We start from the raw sequence: 25,739 nt of genomic DNA on the forward strand, positions 1-25,739 counted from the left end.
TGGCTTCATTCACTCATTCATTTCATGTGTTTTTTCATTCTCCATTCATGCATTCTGACACTCATGCTGTGTCTTTAAAGATGAATTAGAAATAGTTCATGTTCTTAAATGGAAAGACACAGATGAATAAAATACTGTAATATTATGTGATAACTTACTGTCTGTGTGGTGTGGTCAAAGTGCCCTTGGAGCCCAGATAAGGGAGTCATCGATTCCATAGAGGCTCAAGAATGGGAGAGGGAAGGAGTAGAATTAGGGAATCTTCTAAAGGGCTAACCTAGACTGATTTGCAGTTCCCAATGTAGAAGGAGTGGAGAAAGCAACCCTAAAAAGGGAATAATACATGTAAAGGCACTGAAGCTTACATGTATTTAGGTGCAACTGAGCATAGGGTGGTGTGTGGAGAGGTGGATGGTGTGGTGTGTGAACCTGGGAAGGTAGATGGAGAGCTGTTGTAAAGGGCCTTATTTGAGATGCTGAGAGTGGGCTTTCCCTTCTATTTTACCAGATGGCTGTTGCAGCTAGGGACAGATGTCCGTTAGATTGCAGGCAGTGACTAAAACCAAAGCTGGGCCAGTTTTAGGGCAGAGTTCTTCAGTATGTGTTGTGTTGTATAAATGGTTGGCAGTTCAAACCCATCTGGAGGCACCTTGGAAGAAAGGCCTGGCAATCTGCTTCTGAAAGGTCACAGCTTTGAAAACTCTAAGCACATACTGGGTCACTATGAGTCTGAATCAACTCAACGGCAACTGGTGTGGTTTTGGGGTTTTATTACGGTTTGCCAGTGCCAAGCTGAAAATCTTCTTCCAGACCTTGAGAATTTCAGGCTGGTAGGAGCATTTCAGTTCACTTCTTCCAGTTCCTAAGACCTGGTGAGACTGAAGAACTTATTAGCTTGCCTCTAATACTTGTAAAATATTAGATAGCAAAAGAGTAAGATCATCGGAATTCAGCCTCATAGCGTGATTTGGTAGGAAATGAGATGATACAGGTTATGAGCCAAACTGTCATCAGTTTTAAACAGCTCCTATGAAAGCATGCATTTTCACGGGTGATATAGTTTAGCTTTTAGAATTTCGAGGACCCTCTTAAAATAGTATTGCCAATCATAAAGCAACTCGACTCTTTAGAACCAGAACATCTAACTGTAATGGCCACGCCCTCATTCATTCACTCAGTGATTATTTACTGAGCTCACGCTTTGTGCCAGGCTCAGTGCTGAATCAGGCATCCAAATAAAACTAACACAGTCCTTAACTTCATGGAACTTACAGTCTACTGAAAGAGGCATCAGTCCAAAAAATCACAGGTGTACGTGAGTGGTCTGTGGCGCTATGAGTGCATGCCATGGGGAGAGACATTAAGGAAGGTTTCCCTGAGGAAGTGACCACTGAACTATATCTGCAGGATGAATATAGCTTAACTTGGCAAGGAGGGGAAAGAGGAGTATTCCATGGAGGGGTACAATCATAGGCAAAGTCCTGTGTGGGAGAGAACATAGCAAGGAAGTTATTGAAAGAAGGTCATTGTGGCTGGAGTACAGAGAGCAGGGTTTCAGAGGTGCAGGGTGAGGCGGAGAGAAGGGTAGAGTCTTACAGGCCATGGTAGTGATTTTTGTAGTATTCGCAGAGCTTTGATGTATTTAAGCAGGATAACTTCATCAGATGTGCATGTGAAAAGACCTAACTGTTGTGTGGGAAATGAGTTGGAGAAGAACCTGAGATAGGCGCATAGACCTGTTAGGAATCTGCTAGAGAAGGCCAGACAGGAGGTGATACCAAGGCTTGGGTGGTGATGGGAGTGGAGATGGTGAGAAGAGAATGAATTCGAGATAGTTAGGAGATATGATCACTGTGATGTGGTGGTAGTTTGGATATGTGGATGAGGGGTTGTATCAATGACCTCTAGGTTTCTGGCTCATACAGTTGATGGACAGTGCTGTCATTCAACACAATAAGAAACACTTCTCAATCTAGGGAGAATGTATATGGATAGGGAGAAAAAGGATTAATGCCTTATTTAATCTCCCACTAACTTTTGTAATCTCTTGATTGTTACTCGCTTTTGCCCAATGAGATCATGGTAATTCTGAGGTTGATACCTTGACCAAGGTCACACAGCTAATAAGTGGTAAAATAAGGCTTCAAACCCACATCCCACAATGCCAAGTTCAATGCTTTTTTCCTACACCCCAGCCTTTACACTTCATCCTCTTGAGGATAGAACCCTGGGTGACACCAACATTTGAAAGGAGGACCAAGAAAGAAGGTCCAGGGAAGAAGGCTGGGATGATGTGAGAGAACCAGTAGAAGATTCCAGAGAGGATAGACCTCTGAAAGGGAGTGTTAATGTGGTCACAGTGAGGTGACTGGAGAGATTAGTGAGAAGGGGACAAAAGGCAGGGAAGACTAGATTAGAAGGGCTGAGGCATGAAGGGAGGGTGAAGAAGTGAAATTGTGAGTGATACTGCTGTGTTCAAGATGATAAGTGGAAAGAGGGGGCAGCTGGCAGTGAAGGAGGAAGTCATGGGAACCTTGGGGGTTCAAGAGTGTCTTATGAGAGGTAAGAGCTGCATGCGGAACCACTTTGGGAGTCCAGGCACTTGGACCTCTAAAACAGATATCAATAGTGCCCAGTGTTGAACCACCAGGCTTGTGAGAGGTTAAGGTAACTTCATGAGCGTAAAAAGACAATCCTGGGTGCAAGCTTGTTTTGAAATCTTTTAAAGTATGATCAATGTATTGTCTGTTCACTTGTTGATCCCTTGTAAGACGAGGTCCCTGAAAGTTATCTGAAGTAATCTGTCAAGATATACAGAGTCTTGATTATTTCTGAAGCAAACATCTTCTAGCATATTAGTATGAGGCCATATGGTATTTATGGTTATAGTTAGGAAATGACATCATGAATTAGTGCTTTTATAAAATTTTCTGAACGGGTTACTATGTAATTATTTTCATCCATCTGATGTACTTCGGGTTATGTTTTCTGTCCCACGTTTTGATCTCTAATGGTAATTTTGTTTCGAGATCATAAAAGGGCTGTAGACTTCTCTAAAAGTCCATTATTTATTGGCACATTTTGATTTTTGACAGGTTCATGTGTTCCCTCAAGCTTTTAAAATACATTTTCAACGTTAGTGATAAGTTACTTTTGGGATTTGAGTTGTATGTAAACCTCACTATCAACAACAAAATTATAAAATTCGCTTCCAAAATTCTGGGCTTTTTAAAATCATACAGTCCAAGCATTTGCTATCATTTTCTTTGGATATCAGTTGCAAGTTGATTTCGGCATGCATACTGTTTAATGGAGCCTGGTATTTAATAGGATATACCTTTGTCCTTTTGCATGTTGAGGTGCGTTTTCTTTGTTGTTGTTGGTTGCTGTCAGGTTGATTCTGACTCACGGCAAGCTCCTGTCAACCCCGTGTGTGCAGAGTAGAACTGCTCCACAGGGTTTTCAAAGCTGTGACCTTTGGGAAGCAGATCTCCAGGCCTGTCTTCTGAGGCACTTCTGGGTAGGTTCAAACCGCCATCCTTTTGGTTAGTAGTCAAGTGTTTAACCATTTGTACCACCCAGGGAACCTGCATTTTCTTTACGTCTCTGTTTTTGTCTACTTTATGATTCAAGTGTTACTATCCAGGGGAGAATGATTGTGCTTCGTTCTCTCCATAAATTTCTTGAGTTGCCAAGGGTTGATTAATTTATGCACACTTTCTGGTGTTACATCCTAGTCCTGCCTCCACCCCTCCCCAAAAAAACCCAAACTCGTTTCCATCAAATCGATTCCAACTCTTAGCAACCCTATGGAACAGTGTAGAATGGCCCCCCAGGGTTTCCAACGAGTGGCTGGTGCATTTGAATCGCCGACCTGTTGGTTAGTAGCCTGAGCTCTTAACCACTGCACCACCAGGGCTCCAAACCAGACCAAAACCTGTTGCCTTTGAGTTGATTCCAACTCATAGCAACCCTATAGGACAAAGTAGAACTGTCCCATAGGGTTTCCAAGGAGGAGCTGGTGGATTCAAAATGCCGACCTTTGGTTAGCAGCTGAACGCTTAACCACTGTAACACCAGGTCTCCAGCCAGGGCTTCAGCAATGCAAAAATGTTTCAGAAACCAATCAATCTATCACCATTATGTAAACCCCATTCCAAATGGTGTAAAAGTGAAGGCATGTGGAAATTGTCATGGCAGTTGTGTGTTTAGCCCTTGGGGAGAGTCTAGTCATTATTAAATAACATCTCATCATTGGCTGCTTCACGAGAAAACTGCTTTTGTGGTACGTACTGTGCTCGACCCTGGGGACATAATAGTGAGCAAATAGATACAGTCCCTGCTCTTGAGGAGCTTGCAGTCTAGGGAAAATAAATCTTCTTCAAACAATACATCAGAAAGATGAACCAAGCTTTGTTGTTGTTAGGTGCTGCCGAGTTGGTTCCAACTCCTAGCGACCCTATGTACAACAGAACAAAATGCTGCCTGGTCTTCGTAATTGTTGTTATGCTTGCAGCCACTGTGTCAATCCATCTCGTTGAAAGTCTTCCTCTTTTTCACTGACACTGTACTTTACCAAGCATGATGTCCTTGTCCAGGGACTGATCCCTCCTGATAACATATCCAAAGTATGTGAGATGAAGTCTCGCCATCCTTGCTTCTAAGGAGCATTCTCACTGTACTTCTTCCCAGACAGATTTGTTTGTTCTTCTGGCAGTCCATGATATAGTCAATATTCTTTGTCAACACCGTAATTCAAAAGCATCAATTCTCCTTCAGTCTTGCTTATTCATTGTCCAGCTTTCGCATGTATGAGCCGATTGAAAATATCACGGCTTGGGTCAGGTGCACCTTAGTCCTCAAAGTGACATCTTTGCCTTTTAACACCTTAAAGAGGTCTTTTGTAGCAGGTTTGCCCAGTGCAATATACGTCATTTGCTTTCTTGACTACTGCTTCCATGGGTGGTAATTGTAGATCCAAGTAAAATGAAATCCTTGACAACTTCAGTATTTTGTCCGCTTATCATGATGTTGCTTATTGGTCCAGTTGTGAGGATTTTTATTTTCTTTATGTTGAGGTGCAGTTCATACTGAAGGCTGTAGTCTTTCATCTTCATCAGTAAGTGCTTCAAGTTGTCTTCACTTTCAGCAAGCAAGGTTGTATCACCTGCATATCGCAGGTTGTTAACGAGTCTTCCTCCAATCCTGATGCTGCATTCTTCATGTAGTCCATCTTCTCGGATTATTTGCTTAGCATACAGATTGAATAATAAGAAATGAACTCCTCATTTATAATTGAGCACACATTTATTGAGTAATTACTGTGGGCCAAGCACCTGGATGGGGAGTGAATATAGCAGTGTACAAGATGGACACAGTGCTCATCTCACAGAGCTCTTCAGCCAATCCTTTTGTTTATATATATTATTGGATGATATTCTTGATATTTTGGTAAATTCCACATCGTTGAAATGCATATTTATAATACTCATTGGACCAAGATATTGTCAAAGTATGTAAACTTCAAAGATTAACACTCTTAGAAATACATAAAATTAAAATACGACAACAGGTTCTAGCTTACAAAGTATACTTCGTGTTCCATTCATCTTTTTCCCTAGTCAATAGCATTTAATAGTAAGCAATGAGACTGATATGATTGTCTTCATATATTCTATATCGTTTCTTACAGTTATTGCCAGTTTTCGAGGAACCATCCCATATGGCTTGTCTTTGGAAATTGGAGATACAGTTCAGATCCTGGAGAAGTGTGATGGTAAGTGGGCTAGTGGTAGTTGTTTTCAGGTTGTCTGAACAACCTCCTCAACACTGGACAATTCATAAAGTTTATGAGTTCTGCCCATACCTCTATTAATCTCTAGAATTTTTCTGTTCGTCACAGAGAACCATTTTGACAAAACTTGTTTCTTGCATATTCAGTGTTTCACTAATGAAAAAGCATCATTCGGTATTTTTAAGCTGATTGCATTTTTTCCTTATATTCAGTAGATGCCAATATAGAAAGCAATTGAGGCTACTGTATTTGTGGAGTTCCTGACTTAGTGCCAAACTTGAAGGCTTTTTTCAGATTTCACAGTGGCCTAGCAGATATTCCTTGAAGAGATTGTGCTTTTACAGAGGAAGAAACAGAGGCTCAGAGCAGAAATGGCTTACCAGATCTTGATTAGCTAGATGCCATGGGGAAGGACTCCTGTCCAGGGCAACTCTAGTCAATAGAGTCCTGTAGCCTTTTCCCCCTCAAATTTGGTCTAAAAAAATATGTTAGTGAAATGTCTTTTATGAACTTCTATGATTATTATTAAATTGTGTAGTAGGTAACTCATTAGATCCTGATACTAACACGTTCTCAAATGTCTTCTTTCCTTTTCCATGAAACATCCAGTCCTTAAAAAGATCCCTGATAAAATGACTACTCTTTTTTCTTATTAACAACATGACTAGATTTTAAGGTCCAATCAGTATTTCCAAAAATATCCATTTTCCAAAAAGGTTTTTCTTATTTGGAATTTATAGTATGATAAAATTCTATCATATCATGGTTCATTATAGATTAAATTGTGTTTCCCTAAATGGAACATTAGATTTAGTTAGAGCCTGGCATTAAATGGTGAATTTATTACGTAGATCTTTATTCTGTCTACTGTAAAGTGATACCCACAAAAATATAATAAGAAGCTTTTCTGTATTATTACCAGATGTATTTGTTTATGTTTTGTACAAGGATAAATATGAAACCTGTATTGAATTGGTGCAGGAAAATGGACTCTGTAATAATGGCAGCTGTTTTTAAATCTCAAACCTTTATGGTATCATTAGTGAAGCCTCTCAATGGCATTTCTACATTCTCAGAAAGTTTTGGTTGCTGTTAGAATATTTATAAATCAGTATTTTTCTTGTATAATTTTATACGGGGTATAATAAATCCTGAGATATAGAGATTTCTGATTCTCAAATTCATACTAATTTCTTCAGATTCATTTTAAAACTGTTGAAAAAAAAAAAAAACCAAACCAAACCCATTGCCGTTGAGTCGATTCCGACTCATAGTGACCTATAGAACAGAGTAGAACTGCCCCGTAGGGTTTCCAAGGAGTGCCTGGTGGATTCGAACTGCCAGCCCTTTGGTTAGCAGCTGCAGCACTTAACCGGTATGCCACCAGGGTTTCCAAAACAGTGTTAGGCATGTTATATTGTAATATATCCTTTTTAGAAAACATCATGAGGAGCAAAAATATGTAAGTACAAGGCTCAAATATTTACTTTCAAAATTTTAATTAGATAGAACATTCATTTCATAGTAAAATAATTTCTTATATGAGTAGGCAAAAGGTTTCTACACTTGAAAACATAAAATAAAATTTTCAGATAATACTTTTAAAGCAGACTATATGTTAACCTTACAGGGTCACTATGAGTTGGAATCGACTCGATGGCAGTGGGTTTGGTTTTTTATATGCTAGTTATATACATTCATATATATATACACCCTGTATTTATTTTTTTGGGAACCCTGATGACACAATGTTTAAGAGCTCAGCTGCTAACGAAAAGGTTGGCAGTTCCAATCCACCAGCTGCTCCTTGGAAACTCGATGGGGCAGTTCTACTCTGTCCTGTAGAGTCACTATGAGTTGGAATCGACTAAACGGCAATGGGTTTTTGTATTTGTTTTAAATACAGAGAGACATGTTCCTCTTTAAGGATAGTGCTGTAAAATTGATTCTGAGCTGTTTTGAGGCTAAGTAATAGACATCCTACAGAGTAAAATTTATGGGAAGCTCAGTTGGTAGGACACTGTGCTGATGAGAGCGTGCCCATTAATTCTGTTAGTGAATGAGAACTGACTTCACTCCTCTTAGGATGTCAAACTGATCTAGCCCAAGACCTGGGGCTGAACGATGTACAAATTAAATTCACCACATGACTGCTGGATGGTATTGTTGGTGGTGGTCAAGAGTCTGGGCTTTGTAGTCAGGTTGACAGAATTTGGAAATGTATTAAATCTCGTACAGGTTCTTAAATTTTCCTAAGAATTAGTGCGGCCTTTTATAAAATGGGAGAAAATGCTCAGAGAGATCAAGTAACTTGCCTAAGATTAAATAGCTGATAAGTGGCAAAACTAGAATATAAGTCCAGTGTTCTAACTCCACAGCCTTTCTTTATATTATGCATGTTTCTGTATTTTTAATATAAATTTACACTACAATTGTCTTTTTTAAATAGTTTTATTAATAGACTACTTAAACTAGTAGTCACTTTAACTATAGTCTAGCTTAATGCTAACCTCCACCATGTTTATACACAGAATATTTACATGCTGGGTAAAATTCCACCAGGAAAGAACAGATTGATTCATTACTCTTTAAATTATTACAATGGTTTATTGAAATATGACAATGGATTATTTTTCCACAGGCTGGTACCGAGGATTTGCCTTAAAAAACCCAAATACCAAGGTAAAAATGATTACTTCTAACTATAATTATGGGACTTTTTTAAAAAGATAGTTATTTCACTTTATTTCATTATACAGTTGAGATTACATTGGGGACTCCTAGTTGAAATGCTGCATACTAATACAGATTTTCATAATTTTGGAAATTCCTTTGAAGTTGAATTATAGGTAAAATATGCTACTCAAATGATAATCCTGTGTGTCTCTTGAAAATTGTACTGGGGAGACCTTAATAAGCTCATTATATTTAAGCAAAATCTTATGTTAGTTTCTTAGAGAGCTAAATGAAAATCTAGCCAGAGGAAAGGAATATTCCAAAAGAAACAGAGTAGAAGTATTTAATCTTTAAGTTTTCTGTGGTATCCTTTGTAAGATATTGGTGTATAGAAACAAATTTATTTTAGCAGCATGTTAAGAGTCTCTCTGGGTTTGGAGATCTGAAATATGGGAAAAACAAATTATAAAAAGCCCATCTTTCTTACAATTTCAGGCAGAAATTAAGATTCATTATCCTTTATATATTTAAATAAACCTGAGGAATTATAGGAAGAAGTAGTGTGATTTTTGTTTTATCCTTTCATTTGTATAGTTTGTGATTTTGATACAAATCCTGACTAATATCTACGTTTTTCTACTTTATTCTAATCTTCCCAGCTCTTACATTCTCTAATGTTTTCTTGTATGTCATGAACATTTTTTGGGTTAATTCTGGCTTCATGAGGATTGTAGATCAAAAATTATTTCTCATGTTCAAAATACAATGTAAGTAAGCTAAAGTCTTTTGCCAGCCTTTCTGGTTAAATATACCTCTTTCTGGATCGTCCAACTTTGTTGAATTACTTCATTTTATTTATTTTAGGCAAGCCTGAAGCACAAAAGAATATAATTTTTTTTATACTTTAGCCCTCACTTAAAGTTGTTTTTTGGGCATCTGCAAGGCGCACATAAATATAGCTTTGGTATTTTAATTATTCATTTAGAACATGTTTGAGGAAAAAGAATCTATTACGACTTCTCTGTTACTTTCTGTCTCTCTAACAGTTAAACCCCAAGTTCTGACCTTTCCTTATTAATTAAGGCTACTGTCTTTGTTAATCCTAGCATATTGAGGTGAATTTAAATTTTAGGGACGAAAAGAAAGAATGAATTGCATATCTATATATTACTGTTAAATATACAGAATTTGTGTATTAACTTTTATTTTATACTTGGATCCACAGTGGTGATAATGTATTCAAACGACATTTGTTTTCCTAAATATTTAATTGCATTTGTCGTTTGATTATACATCAAAAATCCTTCAGAGGATATCTTCACTTAATGGGCAATAAAATTGATGTTCCTTTTTTTGTTTCATTCAAGCTCCCATTTAAAACAAAGGAACAATTTCCTTGTCCTATCATTTCCCTGCCATAAAAGGCTTTAAGCTAGCATGGTTTCTTTTGTTTAATTTTTGTTCCATCTGAATGGCAGCGTAGTGATTAATTGCTGCTGTGTTTTTATCTAAGTTCTTCCATGACACCATACATATTGTTTCCAAATTTACAGCAGTTTAATTTTTTAGTGCATATTTTTAAACACAAATATGAATCTTTTGAGGAGAAAAAGAACAAACCACAAAAAAAGAAGAAAAAAACTCCTTCAAAAATATTCAATATTTTTAAAAATATTCAATACAACATGATTTTGTGGATAATTTATGAAAATGTTTTCTTTTCAGTTTTATAAAGATATACTTTCATAATGGGATCTAATTTTTGTTCAATTATATTTGTTTTAGAATATTTCTAAATTTGTAAACTAATGAAAACTAAAAAGGAAAGACCTAAGCTGCCGTAGATTTTAGCCTATATAATGTGGTAGAGATGTTTTTCCTATTCCTAGCATTATTATAGTTGTGTGGTTGTGTTTCATACATATGACTTGTGAAACCAGCCCAGCCGTAACAGATAGCTAGCACCATAACCTTTTGTTTTTCCTTCCAGGGTATATTTCCTTCCAGCTATGTTCACTTGAAAAATGCCTCCGTAAAGAACAAAGGGTAAGAAATGAGTTTTATTAACAGTTGGAGAATTTTCACAGGACCATTGCTTATTTTGGCATTTGAAAGGCTTAGTAATTGTCTTGAAAAATGTACTGTAAGCAGATCATACCATTGTCTGAGTTGTTTGATAAAGATATATGGCAGTAAGGCAGTTGGTGGAGAGAATTGAAAACCATGTCTGTGAGCGCTGGACGCAGCAGGAAAGGGCACTGGGGTCTCTCATTGTCCACAGATCATGGAGTCACCCTCATCTTAAGCACGAGTTTCTGGTTTCTTGCTACTTAAGGAAGCATGGCAGTCAAACCCATTAAAAGTTGAATCATGTAGTCTCAAAACCCAGGAATTTCCTAGATGCACCACTGATAATAAGAAGCCAAGTTTGAGTTTCTTTCTGTAAATGGACATAATATGTCCTTGATGTGTGACCATGTCACAAGGCCATTATTCTACTTTGGAGAGTGTAGTTCATATGATACTTTGTTTAGTTGAGCTCATTGATTACCTGGGATTTCTTATACATTTTAGACATTTTTCCAGTCTATTTCCAAAAGGACTTGAAGCAGCTGTCAGGATAACATATCATCCAAATAACATACCACAAGTTAAAACAGTAAAACTTGACTGTTTATGTGGTTCACGTGAGCCGATCATTTATTGTAAATGGGCTGTGGATTTGGACATAAACATTTGGTGCCATTGTCATAAGGGATGTGCATTGGATCATTGCACAATTTTCATTTTATGACAGAAGAATACTGATTCAGCCTTAGGCATCGCATTTTTTCCTTAAATAGCAATTTATTATTTGAATTCTTAAAACACATTTTAAAACATAGTAAAGTCTCTTCAAACTTGAATTTTACCAAAAAAGTTCAAGGATGCTATTCAAATGGATAATTCTTATGTCCACTCTCAATAAAGGTATAGTATTAAATCCAAGTTCAGTGAAAGAACTTCTGCAAGTGGCTAAGAGTCTGGTATAAATACTTTGAGTCTTTCCTATATGAATAAAACTTAAAGAATCTAGGCGCTTATTGCACTGTGTCTTATATATGTAAGTCAGCTAGTTTAAACAATATTATCATTTTTATTAGTAGTAGTAATTATTTAAAATAGTGGTATTTCATTCTAATACTGTTAATTACCATTGCTGCTACTACTGCTACTAATAATGAGGGTCCCTTACTGGAGCTTGGAGTCCCTGGGTGGTGCAAACAGTGAAGCACTTGACTACCAACTAAAAAGCTGGTGATTCAAACCCACTCAGAGTTGCTTTGTAAGAAAGGCCTGGTGATCTGCTCTCGAAAGGTCACAGCCTTGAAGATACTATGGATCAGTTCTACTCTGCACACATGACGTCCTCATGAGTCAGAATCAACAGGATAGCAACTGGTTTGTTTTTTGTTTGTTTTACTGTGGCTTTACATACCTTGTCTCTAATCTTCATAACAGCTCTATAGACTAGATACTAACAAATGGACAATATCTACATATGGGAAAACTGACATTCAGAGGCTTTAAGTAACTTGCCAAAGATCACCCAGGTCAGGCAACAGTAGAACCTTTGTTGAAACACAGGCCTGAGCCCCTCTATTCTTTTTCCACTGCATAATTTCACTCTGAATTTTTTAGATAAATGTGTTGTTCAGAAATGCTGTCCAACTATATCCAGCAAAAGTAAGCCTAGCCGAGTTGTCACTCCTCTTGGAGTTCTCCCACTGGGCTGGGTTTGACACTGTCCAGCCCCCCTCAAGTAAACTAGAGGACATTCCAGAGGAACTTCAGCCACTCTGTTCTGACCTTTCTGTCCTGCAGGTCTAAGCTAGGCAATGTGGAAATTCAAAGTTCTGTATCCCTGTCCCTTAAACCTGAGCAGACCCGTGCAGCCAAGTCCTCTTTGCTTGCTTTGCCCCAAGTCCAATGCTAACCCCCTCAACTCTCCAGAGCAAAGGGTCACCTAGCCCCCGTCTTACATTGCAACGGAAGAAGAGACAAGATAGAATTCTAGCAAGGAAGAGTTCAGACATCATTCTACCCAGCGAAAGTTTATCTTGTCTTAGTTTCTTAGTGCTGCTATAACAGAAATACCACAAGAGGGTGGCTTTAACAAACAAAAAATTTATGTTCTCACAGTTTAGGAGGCTTATTGTTGTTGGTGTGTGCCATCGAGTCAATTCTGACTCATATTGACCCTTTAGGACAGAGTAGAACTGCCGTGTAGGGTTTCCTAGGCCGTAATCTTTATGGGGGCAGATCACCAGGTCTTTTCTTCTGTGGAGCGGCTGATGGGTTTGAACTGCTGACTTTTTAGTTAGCAACCAAGCATTTAACCATTGCGCCCCCAGGACTCCTTTTTAATAGGCTAGAAGTCCTAATTCAGGGCACCAGTTCAAGGGAAAGTCTCTCTCTGTCCTTTCTCATCTTAGCAAAGATCCTTGTCTCATCTTCTGTATCTCTTATGTTCCTTGGTTTCTTGGCATCTCCATGTGGCCTCTGTCTTTTCCTCCATTTGTGCTGGCTTCTCTCTGTGTCAGAAACCCTGGTGGCGTAGTGGTTAAGTGCTACAGCTGTTAACCAAAAGGTTGGCAGTTCAAATCCACCAGGTGCTCCTCTATGGGGTAGTTCTACTCTGTCCTATAGGGTCGCTATGAGTCAGAATCGACTCCATGGCAATTGGTTTGGGAGTTGGTCTCTGTGTCTGTCTGCTCTTTGTATCACTCAGAAGTAAATTAAGACACACCTTATACTGATATGGCCTTATTAACATAACAAAGAAAACCCTCCTCCCAAGTGGGATTACATCTGCTGGTATAGGGGTTAGGATTCCAACACACGTTTTTGGAGACACATTCAATCCATAATACTGCCCAGAACAATGGCGACATTGCCAGGTGAATGTTTTCCCAGAGAAGAATCTCTTTGGGACCATGGTGTTACATGTCTTATTTTAACTGGATCAGCAGCCTGATGGCCCACCAGGATAAAATAGCTGCAAAGTACATCCCAGATGATCTGAACAAAATATGTGTTCCAGGGCAACTACTTAAGACAGACTGTTTGAATGTTGATTTTTGTTTGGTGAAATTAATAGAACACAGTTGCCTTGCCTAAAATAGCAATTTTGTGCTTCTTGAAAATTTACATTTTGGTTGGGAAAAAAACTCAAATCAACTTCTCAGAGACTGAATTGCTTTTACGTTTTTTCCTGGGTCTTTAGAGCAAGTAGGACTGACAAGGGTCCTTAAATTAAATTATAATTTGTGAACAGTGAGGCCCCTTCTGTGTTGTTTAATTCCTACTGAGGTTGTGTTACTTTTCAGTGTTAGGTAGGATGTCTAGTTTCCCTGGAAATTCATTGTTCCCTACTTGACCTTGCTTAGGATTATTTAATAATCTCCATTTCCAAATATTCATCATTTAAATTGTAACAGCTACTTCAAAAGCAAAATAAATGTACTACCATTTGAAGGTGTTGTATGTAGACTTATTAAAAGGTTCTGTCTGTGTCACAGTTCATATATTACTGTTCATTTTTATCACTAGTTTTAAATCCTAGTTTTATATTTTCAGCTAAGTTTAACCTCTAGAAAGAAGGAAAATATTCACAGGGCAGGTATTTTTTCAGTAGTATGAAATGAGGAGGCAAGACTCCATTGGTGAAGAAATCAAGGAAAGATTTTAGTTCTTATATTTGCTGTCAAGAAGAATTTACAAATGATGATTATACACACTTTGGACATAACATCAAAAAGGAACTGCAGAGCAGTTATTAGCCTCATACTAAGAAATAATTTTCCTTTGATCATCTAAACAATCTGGTTCAGTGTCTAATATGCTGTTACCTTCTCCATATTAGATGTTGTCCTTGAGAAAAATACACTCAGATAAAGAGAATAATCCCCCATCAATATGTTGGCAACATTTCTTTGAGGAGCAATGGTAATATAAACCACTTAACCACTTTAATCTGTACAACAATGGAAGGAATTTAAAAAAAGACACCAGAGATAAGAAAAAGGAGATTATCATATGCCAAAGATAGGATGTCGTTGTTATTGCTAGGTGCGGTCAATTCAATTCCAACTCATTGTGGCCTCGTGTGACAGAGTGGAACTGCCCCATAGGGTTTTCTAGGCTGTAATCTTTACAGGGGCAGATCATCAGTTCTTTCTCAGAGGAGCCACTGGGTGAGTTTCAACCATCAACCTTTTGGTTAGCAGCCAAACGCTTAACTGTTGTGCCACCAGAGCTCCTTAAAGCTACGATACAGAGGACAAATTAAATCTTCCATTGCCCCCTGCGCCGGCTTTGTCTTATGTGTATCAGCATCAGGACCACCATAAATACCGGATTAGATGTTGGGCTAAATATTTTCCCAGTACAGCTTCTGACTCTTAGAGAGGAAATTGGAAGAATATATTACCTTAATCATAGGAACATTCTGGAGTAGATATTCAAATATCGCTGATGTCTTAAGTCTTTGATACGTTGTATGATACATGATAACATTTCTAATTGTACCAATTATTTCTCATTGCCCCATTTACAAATAATAAAAAAGGAAGTGTTAATGCAATCATGTGAGTGTTTAATCAGCACCTCTGTGTCTAGTTATTTAGAACATGGAGCTTGGTCTGGATGTTTGCCTTGTGCAGCCATCGTATCCTGATGATTGAGCAAGTGTTTCACTCACTGGGAGACCTGTGATCGTAGCACTTAAAAGGCAAATGTTGCTTCAGAATTTATGTAGTCCCGTGCTCATTTTACGGATGAGGGCTTTGGCCTCGAGAGGTTAAATGAGTTGCTGCCAAGTGGTCAAACCATGGCTGGGGCAGAACTCTTCTGATCCTGTTTCTTCACCACCGCTCTGTGCGAACTTGATCTGGATGAAGTTGCTGCTTGTTTTGGCATTGTACTTTCAGAACCCACATAGCATTCCTCATACAAGTTCACAATCAGGTCCCAGTTACTGCGTGCAGGACCTAAAAATGACAAGGAGGCTTTCTTTCCTAGCTTTAAAACATAATTGTTGTCTATGATATTTGCATATCTACTTTATTTTTCTTTCTTAATTTTACAGACAGTTTGAAATGGTTATTCCCACTGAAGACTCTGTTATCACAGAAATGACATCAACATTAAGAGACTGGGGTACCATGTGGAAACAACTCTATGTGGTAAGTAACTATTAACATAATTATTCTAGTAGAGAAGTATTTTAAGAAATAATCTGAACGTGAGTTGTTGTTGTTAAGTGCTGTCGCGGCAATTTCGACTCACAGCAACATCATGTGACAGAATAGAACTGCCCCATAGGGTTTTGAGGAGCCCTGGTGGCACAGTGGTTAAGCACTCGGCTGCTAACTAGAAGGATGGTGGTTTGAACCCGCTAGCCACTCTGCGGGAGAAAGATGGGGGCGGTCTGCTCCTGTAAAGATTACAGCTTTGGAAACCCTATGGGGCAGTTCTGTTCTATCCCATAGGGTCACTATGAGTCAGAAGAAACTTGACGGCAATGGAAATCTTTACGGGAGCAGGTCACCAAGTCTTTTTCCCACGGAGCTGCTGGGTGGGTTCAAACCACCAACCTTTCAGTTAGCAGCCAAGCGTAAACATACGTTGTGGCACAAATGGTTAAGCGCTGGACTACTAGCCAAAAGGTTGGTGGTTCATACACACTCAGAGGCTCCTCATAAGACAGGCCTGGCAATCTGCTTCCGAAAGGTCACAGCCTTGAAACCCCTACTGAGCAGTTCTACTCTGTACACATGGGGTTGTCATGAGTCTGAGTCAACTTGATGGCAACTAACAACAATGTCTAAACACCTGCTATAAGTCACTAGTACTCCTCAGCGCATTAGGAATACAGACCTTGATAAGGCACAGTCTTGTAATCGCATACTCACTAAGCAAATGTTTTAAAGTTCTTTTACTATACCTCAGGAGTATAAAAGATGATTTTTCTGGCATCTAGCCAAATACGATGGCTTACATGGATAGTGTTAGACTTGCTGAATGTTAAGAATTATCAGAGGGAAGTAAATTTACTTTCAACATAATGTTAGTTGTTTTAAATTATGTTTTATTATATTGTAATCCTATAGACTTCTTAGCTAGAATCAATGTGAATATTCTTAATATACTAGAGAAAGGAATGTTTCTTGGGAAAAAAAATCAGTGTTTTGGGCATATGTATGTATGTATTTATTTACTTATTTATTATAAGTAATTACATCATTGAACATTTAGTATGTGCCAAGACCCATGGGAAGTACTCTATATGTAGTATCTCATTTGATTCCATGGCCATGCAATGAAATGATAGCTATTACCATCCCCCGCTTACAGATGAGGAAAATGAGGCACAGAGAGTGAAATACTTCTCTAAGCCAAGCAATCAGAAAGTGACTGAGCTGGGATTCTGTTATGATTTTCATGCCATCGCTCTGAACCATTATATATGCTAAAGTTTGGAGTTAGTGAAGTTTTGAGGAAGATGGATGCTATTTCTTCTTTCATTTTTAAAGAAATCTATAGACTAGCTTAATCATTTGACACGGATAAAGTTCAAAATACAAAGGTGTACTGTACTTATCCTAACAAAATGATTACAAACAGACTGTCAAACACAAAATCCAAATGAGTGAGGGACATTGGCTCAAAATGACCATTTTTATTGCCTGTTACATATAAAATGAAATAGGCTATTTCACTGAGCCAAGAAAACCTTAAAAAGTGATTGACAAAACCTTTTTGATGTTGGGGTTTCTCTGACCGTCACCTTCCTAGAGCTGGTGGTAGCTTTAGGACTTGCTACTAAAATCTACAAGACAATCTTAGATGAAAGGTAGAGTCTAAGCTTTGCCCAAATGAAGTAAATGCAGTCAAGATAACTGTGACTTCAAGGGCCCCCAGCTGGGAGATTGCAGAGGACGTATAGAGCTCTCTCTCTTCTTTTTTTTAATTTGGATTGAAAAGAATAAAAATTCAAGCTTAATTTCAGTTAAAATAACAATGTGCATGGCACTACCATGGACAAAGAAACTATCTGAAAGGTTCAAAGCACTGCACCCTAAATGCCCAGTGTAAGAGTTATAAAAATAATGCAGTGTACGCATTGTCCATTAGATGAACTAGAGTGCTAGCACTTTTCCTTTTATGTAGCTCCTTGTGGAACACAAAGTTGAATTTCCTCTTGACTCTGCCTTATCTAGTTGTTTTTGCCTGCTTTCGAGGTTGTGAGCATCTGTTTTTGGGGATACAGTTGGTTTGAAAATGTATCTGTTGTAAACTCTAGGAGTAGCCTCCTTTCCTACTGGTGTCCTGAGGAGTGAGAAAGAGATATTTAAGTTTCCCTGGCTACTGGCATGGTAGTCAGCTATATTGGGAACAAACGCAAAGTTTGGCCTGGAGAGATAAGATTTTTTAGATTAGGAATTAGCCCACCTTGGCCGTGTCAGACCTTTTGGTTTCTCTTGACCTGTATGTGCCAAATGTTTTGGGTCAGGTTCGTCATGCTTGAGTGTATTTGAGGTACTGTCCATGTTCTTTTCCAACAGTTTTAAGGTACCTGCGTTCTCTACTGGAAGATGGTAGATGAGGGCAATATCTTGTAAGTTGTGAGCAATAAGCACAGGGCTGGAGAAATGCTGGTTGCTCTTTTTATTCTCATTGGTAAGGGCCTAAATAGTATTCTTTAAAGCTAATTAAGAATATAATATAACCACAGAAAGTTTAGGAGAAATACACCTGCCATCTTTTATGGATGGATGTACAGGCCCTGGGCTGGGTATTTTACATATTTCTTCATTAGGGCTTTGCCAGGTAATTTTTATTCTCCCATCTTATCAAGGAAATTCATTTCTATATTGATCTAGGGGTCCATGCTAAGTAGTAAAGCTGGAATCTAAATTTAGATCTACTACTGCCAAAACCTGTGTTGTTTCCATTTTAAGGCAAGTAAAAACTCACTCATTTTATAAAACACCAAAATATTTGCAGTTAACTTTTGTTACATTTCTTACATATTGCAGGATTTTTTAGATATTGTTTTAATCAGGTGTTTAATGTTATACCCTATTCTTTTCATTTCACACTAAATCAGAAGCATTTTTCACATTCTTATATAGTTTTCATACCTGTCCAGTTTTTAAAGAATCATAATATTATGACTCGATGTCACACCAGATATGGGCTATTTTTATACACTCCTCAGGCAAGTGTGCTTGCTAGGCCTGCGGTATGTCAATGCCCCTGCCACCCCTGGTTTTCATTCCCTACGTGAGGAGGCTGAGCAGCTGGTTCTCATTTGTATACAGGATCTTTCTTCCTTCTCATCTCAGTATTCTCTTAAATATAAACACTAGAGGTGACAGCATTAGAAAGTAAAGACCATTCTACTAGACAACCAACTGCAGAATGCTTTCCCTAAGAGCAGGGCACATGACTTCCTCACTGTGACAGTCAGTTCAAAAGGATGCCGGCTCTCTCCTTTGCTGCATGAGGTTTGACTTATTTTATAACCTTCCTTATGTAATTTCTTTTGCTCAAGTGAATCTTACCTTTTGACCACTGACTTCCTCAAGTGTTTTCTTGATCTTCCCTGCTTATTCTTCTGTATGACCTAAACAGTACCCACCCCTCAAGGTACACAAAAACAAATACCTATAATCAAGATATTCATTCATTCACTGGCTGCTGGGGCTACACAGGACAGACACAGCCATGGCTGTTGGCAGCTTATAGCCAAATGGAGAATATAGACATTGAACAGGTAGTTACAAAGTGTTCTGTTACCATACCCTTCTAATGATTTGTATAGGAGTGTATAACATGAGTAAAAAATGAGAAGTGACAGAACAGTAGAGTGAGTCTATTAAAGGAAACTCTGTATAGAGTGGCAAGCACATGGGAGATCACCAGGAGTTGTCTTCTTTCCTTCCTCTTTGTTTACCCCGCCATTCAGTATGGGAACTGACTACCAAAATCTTCCATTTGCATGTTTTCTAGAGAAACGAAGGTGATCTCTTCCATAGGCTGTGGCACATCATGAATGAAATCCTGGATCTGCGGCGGCAGGTGCTGGTGGGCCACCTTACCCATGACCGCATGAAGGACGTGAAGCGCCACATTACTGCCCGCCTTGACTGGGGCAATGAGTGAGTACCAGCCATTGCAGGGGCCATCCATGGTGGGTGGACACAACAGAAGTGACACAGGCATTAGCCAGTGCTAGTAACATCTCCAGAAGAAACCATATGGAGCTTTTCCAGTTTTCCTCTTTTGGGAACTTAGTGCAAACTGGCATTGATGGGGCCAAGAACCACCTCCCCTGGGGCTGGTGTAGGCCCCATCATGTGGTTTGGTCGCTAGTGCCCTGTGTGGTCTTGTAATGTGGTCGTGCTCACAGAAAATGAAATGTTCACAGTGGACATCCATCAGATATGGCTTTTGCTAAAATGGGTCTTATTTTTAAACAGGCCATAGGTTTGACATGTGCATTTGCTTTTAACAATACGTCTTCTCTCTCATGGCAATAGGTCAGCAGAGGGAGATGGAAATGTTAACACTTCTGTTAAAAGTCTTATGGCACATGCACCAGTGGGGCTTTGATTATTGCCCTGAGTAGTCCTGTGCTACATATTAGCCACGTTGAGGAGCTGCTTGCAGGAACTCAGTAAAAGGCTATTCTTGATCGAGATTTACTTTTAAATAAAACTGAAAGTGACTAATTTAAAATAACAGCCGAACACTTTAAGTAGTAAATCTCATCTCTGAAAACTCTGTCCAAGGTTGATATTTGTACTAAATTTGAATATTTATATATGGGTGAGAAAATGGAGTAAGCCAACTTTGACTATGATTCTATGCTTGCATAAGGTTTAAGTTTAAGGAAACAAAATGGTCCCTCAGTATCCTATGTGGCCATATCCTCCCTTCCTTTCCTCTTCCCCAAATCCGCACTTGCTCTTTGGACCTATAAAGGGTCTTGGGGGAGGAGAGTAAGAGAAAAGCAGATAGGAAAGGAGAAAACGACAGGAGGTGCGCCACCGAGAGATCTGCCTCTTACTGAATGTGGTAGAACTGACTTGAAACTAGAGTGCCACTTCCCCTAACCACAGGAAGTTGCTTTATCAGAAGTCAGTTTTGATTCCTGCTAAGATGTTACTTACCACAAATACAAATACATGGACCAACTAATAATTTTAAACCTTCATCTCACCCAGAGTCCTTCTGGTACTTTCTGAGTAAGTTGTGCCATTCATGTTTTTACAAACAATAGATAAGGTAGCCCTACATTATTTATCTCTAGAAGATTCATTCTAGAATAAAATAAGTGTATGTGTGGAGTGGTAACAAGAGCATTGAGCTAAGAATGCTGCTTTTTTTAAGACCTGAGGCAAATTCATGAGCCCTCCTTGACTTTAGTTCTTCATCTGTCAAAGGAATAAGTTGAACCAGAGGAAGCTCAAGGGCCCTTTCAGCTCCAGGGCAGTATGATCCAAAACATACAGTGCCTCCTGAGAGATTAGATTTGCCAGTGAACTTCCAGTCCTGCTGTGTGCTATGGAGAGTACTGTGGGGGGTAGACCTGAAGACTGTTTGAGTGTTCTTTCACATATTTATTACCTTGAAAATACCGTGAGTTTTTATCGTTGACTCTTAGCCATGATGGTGGTCCTCATTTAAAGTACTAGTTTGTAACTAAGAAGAAAGTTGGATGAAGTTAGCTTATCAAGAATAACAGAAAGATAGAACAGGCAAGAAGATAATACTTTTCCAGACTTTAGAAGGAATACGATGGCAGAAGGAAAAGGGGAAGAAGTGAAAAACATTAATTATGACTAAATCATGACTCAGTTTTTGACTGAGTCCCAGCTTGTACTATGGATAGGTCTGTGGGTAATTTTTGGTAAGTTGGTAAAACATTGATGCGTGAAAATGAGCTGTTTAGATCATCCTCAAATTCGTGAATTTTCTGAGCTCTGATTCTGCTTTCTTTGAATTTTTTTGACTGCTCATTTAAAAATGACTTAGCAGCATACGGAGTATGTAGCTACCTTATTCCATTCTTTTAAGTATAAATTTGCTAAATGGAAAGCGGATTAAGATAATTTCCTTGTGTGTTAAACTATACTAAATTGTCCTGTAGAATTATTTGTCAGCATATAGTAGAGCTCTAAGGAGCCTTGGTGGCACAGTGGTTTAGCACTCAGCTGCTAACTGAAAGGTTAACGGTTTGAAACCACCAGCTGCGCTGTAAGAGAAAGATGTGACAGTCTGCTTCTGTAAAGATTTACAGCCTTGGAAGCCCTATGAGGCAGTTCTACTGTGTCCTGTAGGGTCACTATGAGTCAGAATTGACTCAACGGCAGTGGGTTAGTAGAACTCTGGATGAACATTAATTAAGAATGTGTTCAATGTTAAGGTCCCTGGGTGGTGCAAACAGTTTGTGCTCAGCTGGTAACCCAGAGGTTGGTAACTTGAATCTACCCAGCAGCACTGTGGAAGACACAGGCTGGGCAATCTGCTTCTGTAAAGATTACAGCCAAGAAAACTCTATGGAGCAGTTCTACTCTGTAACACATGGAATCTCCTAAGTCACAAATCAACAGCAAAAATAAAAATCAACAAGAACATGTTGAATCTCAAGTTGTATATCAAGTGGTTGAGGAGTGATGAAGGGAAGCCCTCTTCTAGAGGATGTGGGAAGCTTGTTCTCTGATGGGGTCAGCAGAAGAAGTGGGCTCACCTGAGAACTTGGACAGAGTTAAAATAATGGTTCATCTTTCTCCGCATAGAGGCCTGTAGTGTCTTTGCCCTTCCTGCTCAGATGATACGGGGTGGGGAGGGAATCAGTTCATTCTTTCTTTTCAATGGCCTTACTTCATATCTTAGAGAAGTTTAGTGACTGAGTTGATATGAAAACTTGTTCCCCCTCCTCTAGCTTCCAATATCCAGTGTGATCTCCTTCTATCTTGTCCTGTCTCTCCTTGTCGCTTTTCTTCTTCTTCTTTGTAAAGTACTGCCCTGCTCCTGTTCTGTGACCTAAGAAACCTCAAACAGTGGGTGGTTTATCCTAAGAATATACCTAAAAAAATCCCATTCCCATCAAGTTCATCCCAACTCATAGGACAGAGTACAACTGCCCCATAGGTTTTCCAAGACTGTAAGTCATTGCAGATGCAGACTGGCACATCTTTCTCCAGCAGAGTGAATTTGAACCGCTGACCTTTTGGTTAGCAGCCGAGCACTTAATCACTGTGCCACCAGGGCTCCTGATAAGGATATACCTAAGAATTATTGAAACGAATAAACTTTCTATAAATGGACAGGACTCCCAGGAACCCAGTGGAAGTTGAACGATCAAACCCTATGGGAGAAAGGAACTCACAGGGCAGAGACTCATGGAAGGTTCTGGACCCCGCACCTACTCTAGAGACTCCACAGCCAGAGTTGATCTTCATTCACTCATTCTGCAGTGGTGTAAATCAGCCACCTTTCACCTATCTTTTCTTTCCTTGTACCACAAAGCTGATGCTTTATAAATTTCCAAGTTCAAGTTCTCAAAGGAGTCTCACTGACGGTGCCAATATCTATTATCCTGGTTTGGACTGAGTGTTTTACACCAGACCAATCATATGCTGCTAGCCAGTCCATAGATGATTGTCCTTAGGTGCCCACCTGTGGGCCAGTCAGGTGTGACTCTGGAAGGGGAGAAGGTCAGCTACCTTCCAGCAGAGAAAGAGTGATGTTGTGAAAGGGATCTAGAATAAATTATCCTCAAAGGATTAAGCGTGAGAATGCAGAGTGTGGTAATGAGAGGAGTCTGGTCGAGAGTGAGTACCTTGGCTTTGATGTATAGGGCATCACAAAGGAATTGTGGGACCTTTGGAATGGTCATGTGTGTTTAAGGAAATGAAGAGAATTATGTGGAATTGATATCAGCATTGTACAGTGGGTGCCTTGGTGAGGAGTGTTACCATGGTCAGTGGTGGAAAACTGACCAGAACAGGATGAGACTCATTTTACTCTGTCCATGTAAGACCCCGTGAATTGATAACCTTACCTGATCCCTCTGAGACTAGATACAACCTTTTAATACTTCTTAGCACAGCAGCCCATGTGTCAGCCACAGTGAAGGCTGACACAAAGGTTAAACCTTTTTGCCATCCCTGGCCTAGGACTATGCTGCCCTACTTTCTGTTCCCTACCTTACCAAGTTTCTCCTAATAACGTACTCAGAACACCCCATGAATGAGGACCAGGCACCATGTTGCCAGAGAATCACATTAGAAACGTGTTGACTCTGGATATAACCAGGTGTTTTGGTGCCAGGTCAAATCCTAAAGGTCACACTTGCCTCTCCTCAACTTCAGTTTCCAGAACCAAATTAGGCCCAGCTCTAATTCCCACTCCACTCCAATGTGGAAGGGTTTCTCTGGTGATAATTTGTAGGGCACTGAAGACTCCCCACTATATGGTGCCAAGGCCCCCAGGGGCAGTGTCAAACTGACCTGTAATTTGCCTGCCTTAGTCATCTGTTTCTGAAGCTGTTCCCAGTGTCTAGCCTTAGTTATGTTGACTGCCTCAACTATGGTAACAAGTAATATGAGATTAAAGTATGAGTGAGAGAAACATGGTGGGTAATACATCTAAATGCAAGGTAATGTGGTAAAATAATCAATTTTAATGTATCCTATAAAGGTCACTTTTCTCTTTGTAAACTTTTGTACTTTATGTTTTAGACAACTGGGACTAGACCTGGTGCCTAGGAAAGAGTATTCAATGGTGGATCCGGAGGACATCAGCATTACTGAGCTCTACCGACTGGTAAGTATAGGAAACTTGGTTCATAGCCTCACTGCTAATTTTGTGGTTTCCATGGCATGCTTTATACTTGCTTGATTTTATAAGAACAGGATGTTCCAGGTTTAAATTGGAGAGAGTAAAGAGAATTGAGAGCTAAGGTGACCATGCCCTTAATATAGTACCAAGACACTTTACCCATCTCAGACTGAAGTGACATTCTCTAGTTAGCCCTCAACTCTCAGGTACTAGAAAGTAAATTCAAAGAAGTTTGAGATTCTTTTGCAAATTTTTATACTTTCTGAATTTTTTTATACAAGTCATGTATGTTTATCTGCTGTGTTTCAGGACAACTTTGTAAGTAAGTAATCGTATCCACTCATTGCTCGCCTGCTTGTTAACCCTCCTCACTACCCCCATTTTCATGATATACACAGACTGTTGAAAGTATCTCCTCCTTGGTGTCCAACTGCTGGTCTTACCCCCACCCCTTCTGGCCCCAGTTCATTTCTAAGTGCTGATGCCTGTTAATAGCCCTAAAATATTTTATCATTTTGCCCATCACAGCATGTATGACTTGAGGTATTTTCTAGTTAAGTGGTAGGTTAAGGTCCACTTTTTTGACTTAGTGTCTATGTCCCCCAAATCTGGTCCAATCTACATTGTATTCAGCCTTATGTTCTTACTACTTTATATACTGCTTATGTGAAATTTACCTGATCTCTTGATATAAGCTAAGCTTTCTTAAAAAACTCAAAATTGGAGAAGGTGGTTGGAAAAAAGGGCTTTCAAAGGCAAAGTCACTCCAAGCATAATTTTACTTTGATCTTGTTAGTACTGCATCTTACAGAAAGTTCCTAGGAAGAGTGTTTATCATAAACAATAGAATCCTTTGGAAGATCCTGCCTCTTTTTGGGGAGCTTTCTAAGCTTACAGTATTTTTCTGAGAATAGAGGGAGTTCTTAATCTGAAGATGATCTGTATCTAAAAATTGTAGAAAAGAAATCATCAGGACTGGTGAGAAGGCAGTTCTTAATACTGGTTTCCATTCTTTCCTAAAATCATGGATATGTTCAGATTATCTGTACCTCATTCTGTCAGTTCAGATGATTTCTATTTTTGTAGAGTATTATCCATCTCCTTTCCTTTACTTTGAGCTTCTTGAGAGTGATGTTGCATGCCACATACCTTTATGATATCAGCAGTAAACAGAATATCTGTTTAAACAGAATAGTAAGGTCAGTTGGAGGAAGAAACAAAAGAAGAGTATTCCATTTAAAGTCATCACTACTTCTTATATAACAAATATAAGATGTATGATTTTTTTCATCAGTCACATCCTAAACTGTGACATCTTTATCGTTGTTAGCTTATGTAATTCTATGGGCATCATACTTCGTTTCTCACCTTC

General features: G+C 39.0%; 1 protein-coding gene across 1 annotated transcript in view; it reads left to right on the forward strand.

Annotated features, from left to right (window-relative positions):
• Positions 1 to 25,739, forward strand: part of DOCK4 (dedicator of cytokinesis 4) — a 481,731-nt gene that overhangs the window by 221,476 nt on the left and 234,516 nt on the right. The window contains exons 2-7 of the mRNA XM_023737032.1: positions 5,693 to 5,776; positions 8,436 to 8,476; positions 10,461 to 10,516; positions 15,600 to 15,696; positions 19,529 to 19,677; positions 24,268 to 24,352. Of these exons, the coding sequence (XP_023592800.1) occupies positions 5,693 to 5,776; positions 8,436 to 8,476; positions 10,461 to 10,516; positions 15,600 to 15,696; positions 19,529 to 19,677; positions 24,268 to 24,352 (512 nt within the window). The remainder of the gene's footprint in view (positions 1 to 5,692; positions 5,777 to 8,435; positions 8,477 to 10,460; positions 10,517 to 15,599; positions 15,697 to 19,528; positions 19,678 to 24,267; positions 24,353 to 25,739) is intronic.

This window comes from Trichechus manatus, unplaced genomic scaffold, assembly GCF_000243295.1.
Source record: "Trichechus manatus latirostris isolate Lorelei unplaced genomic scaffold, TriManLat1.0 scaffold00096, whole genome shotgun sequence".
NCBI lineage: Eukaryota > Metazoa > Chordata > Mammalia > Sirenia > Trichechidae > Trichechus > Trichechus manatus.